We start from the raw sequence: 1894 nt of genomic DNA, 5'->3' as shown, positions 1-1894 counted from the left end.
AAAGAGAAAAAGGACTGGACTAAGATTGTGTACAGGTAGGTGAACGAATAAAGATGTACCTCCCCACACTAGAAAGTGGGAGGGGCAATATAACATCCATAATGTAAAATAAAGGCTAGAGTCACCCCAGACCTCCATGAACCTCCAAGTAGAATAAAATATATTAATCAGTGTTAGAAACTGAAATTAAAAAATTACTCACTGAGGGCAACTAGGAAAGGCATGGGAAAGGGAGGATCAGATGTTGCACATAAATCCCCAAGATGATGACTATCCCATCCTAAATAAATGTTAAGGATGGAATAAAAAGAGGAAGTAAGATCACTGGGTGGCAGAATGAAAGTTGAACAGAGGACCATAGGAAAGACAGTGTGGCAGGGTAGTATAAACAAAAGGACTTGTCAGCATACAGTGTTGTGTTAAGTGTTAGGCAGAAACATGCTTCTGAGTTTTAGATAAGGAACAACTACTACCCCCAAGATTGGGTAACAGAGATTTCACAAAGAATGTGTGCTTGGACCCCAGTCTATGAGCACTCTAAATTGCAATGGTAGGAAGGCTTGTAGGAAGGAGTGTAAGTTTTGTGTGCCATCCTTCCCTCAGCCTCACTGCCATTGTCAGCTGTAAGTTTTCCCACAGTAACAGTAATGGAGCAGGATTGAAGAATCCCTGCTAATGACTTTTTTCACCTTTAATTGCTTTCCATACATATGAGCTATGCAATAATGAGGATTCTCAATTCTTTTTACAGGAAGCAGTCACAGCTCAAGTAGTGATAGTGAGGGTGTACTACAAGGAGGCGTGTGTGTTCAGCAGACAACCATTCCACCCGTTGATTCTCTCATTGCCTCTCAATCATTACACCTTCTTATAGCCTTCTTAAGATTCCGTCCTCAGCACATAGGTAAGAATCATCATATGTAAAAAAAAATTGTTGCATTATGTGTGAAGTAACAGTCAAGAAGGCATTATCTGGGGGGGGGGGATTGCTTGATATATCATAAATATCTATGTGGATTTAGTTTTGATACAGATAACTTGCTAATACAACAACAATAATTATAATAATGAGAGCAGTTCTGTAAGAGGAAGAAAGATACTTATATTTAACAATTATAATGATAATTTAGTACCATACTAATTTATAGTAATCCACAAAATCAGTGCTAAAGTAGTGATAATATTGTTTTACTGCAAAAACTGAAAGTTCATCTTGGAATACAGAACGGTGGTATGGGATGGCGAACGTGAAGGACTTCCTTGTTGATGTGCTGGTTGGATGTAGTTCACAGGAGGTACGAGAAGTTGCATACCTACAATTCACCAACCTTATCAACATCTCTACACCAGTAGAGATGCATCCCAAACAGTTTCTTACTCAGGTAAGTGCTTTTGACAATTCTAATAAGTATTGCAGCAAGAACTCTGTGGTATGTTAGTTACAGATGTTCAATTTAATAGTGAAGAAAAATGATGTGGTTCATTTATTTTATTATATGTTTTGCAAAAGATGGGTCTGTGATATGAATGTAAGTTAATCAATCAGTCAGTCTCAAGTTTAGAAGACTTACAGATATTGAATGCTGATTATTTTCAGTTTTATTTTATTGGAGTTATTGATAGTGGTTTATGTTCTAAGTACATTTTTTTGTATGTCATAGGATATTTTAAGATGTTACAAGATTTAGTTATTTTTTTGTATTGCTTATTGATTTAGTTGATATAACTGTTAGGGGCTTAAACATTTTCTTCAAAGTTTTATTTTTTTTTTTACCAAACACGAAAATAATTTATGATGTTCAGGGAACTAGGTTTTCATGCAATAACCTTTCATTTACTTAAAAGGAATTAGGCCACAAATACAAGACCAATAGATTAATTCATTGGTGCTGGG

The 1894-nt window shown here is 35.9% G+C and overlaps 1 protein-coding gene across 1 annotated transcript in view; it reads left to right on the top strand.

Moving 5' to 3' along the window:
* Positions 1–1894, top strand: part of LOC119589266 (ubiquitin carboxyl-terminal hydrolase 24-like) — a 33335-nt gene that overhangs the window by 13595 nt on the left and 17846 nt on the right. The window contains exons 23-24 of the mRNA XM_037937884.1: positions 752–904; positions 1225–1382. Coding sequence (XP_037793812.1) covers positions 752–904; positions 1225–1382 — 311 coding nt within the window. The remainder of the gene's footprint in view (positions 1–751; positions 905–1224; positions 1383–1894) is intronic.

This window comes from Penaeus monodon, chromosome 25 (assembly GCF_015228065.2).
Source record: "Penaeus monodon isolate SGIC_2016 chromosome 25, NSTDA_Pmon_1, whole genome shotgun sequence".
Taxonomy (NCBI): domain Eukaryota; kingdom Metazoa; phylum Arthropoda; class Malacostraca; order Decapoda; family Penaeidae; genus Penaeus; species Penaeus monodon.
The sequence above is the reverse complement of the archived record's forward strand: the minus strand, read 5'-3'. Positions and strand labels throughout refer to the sequence as shown.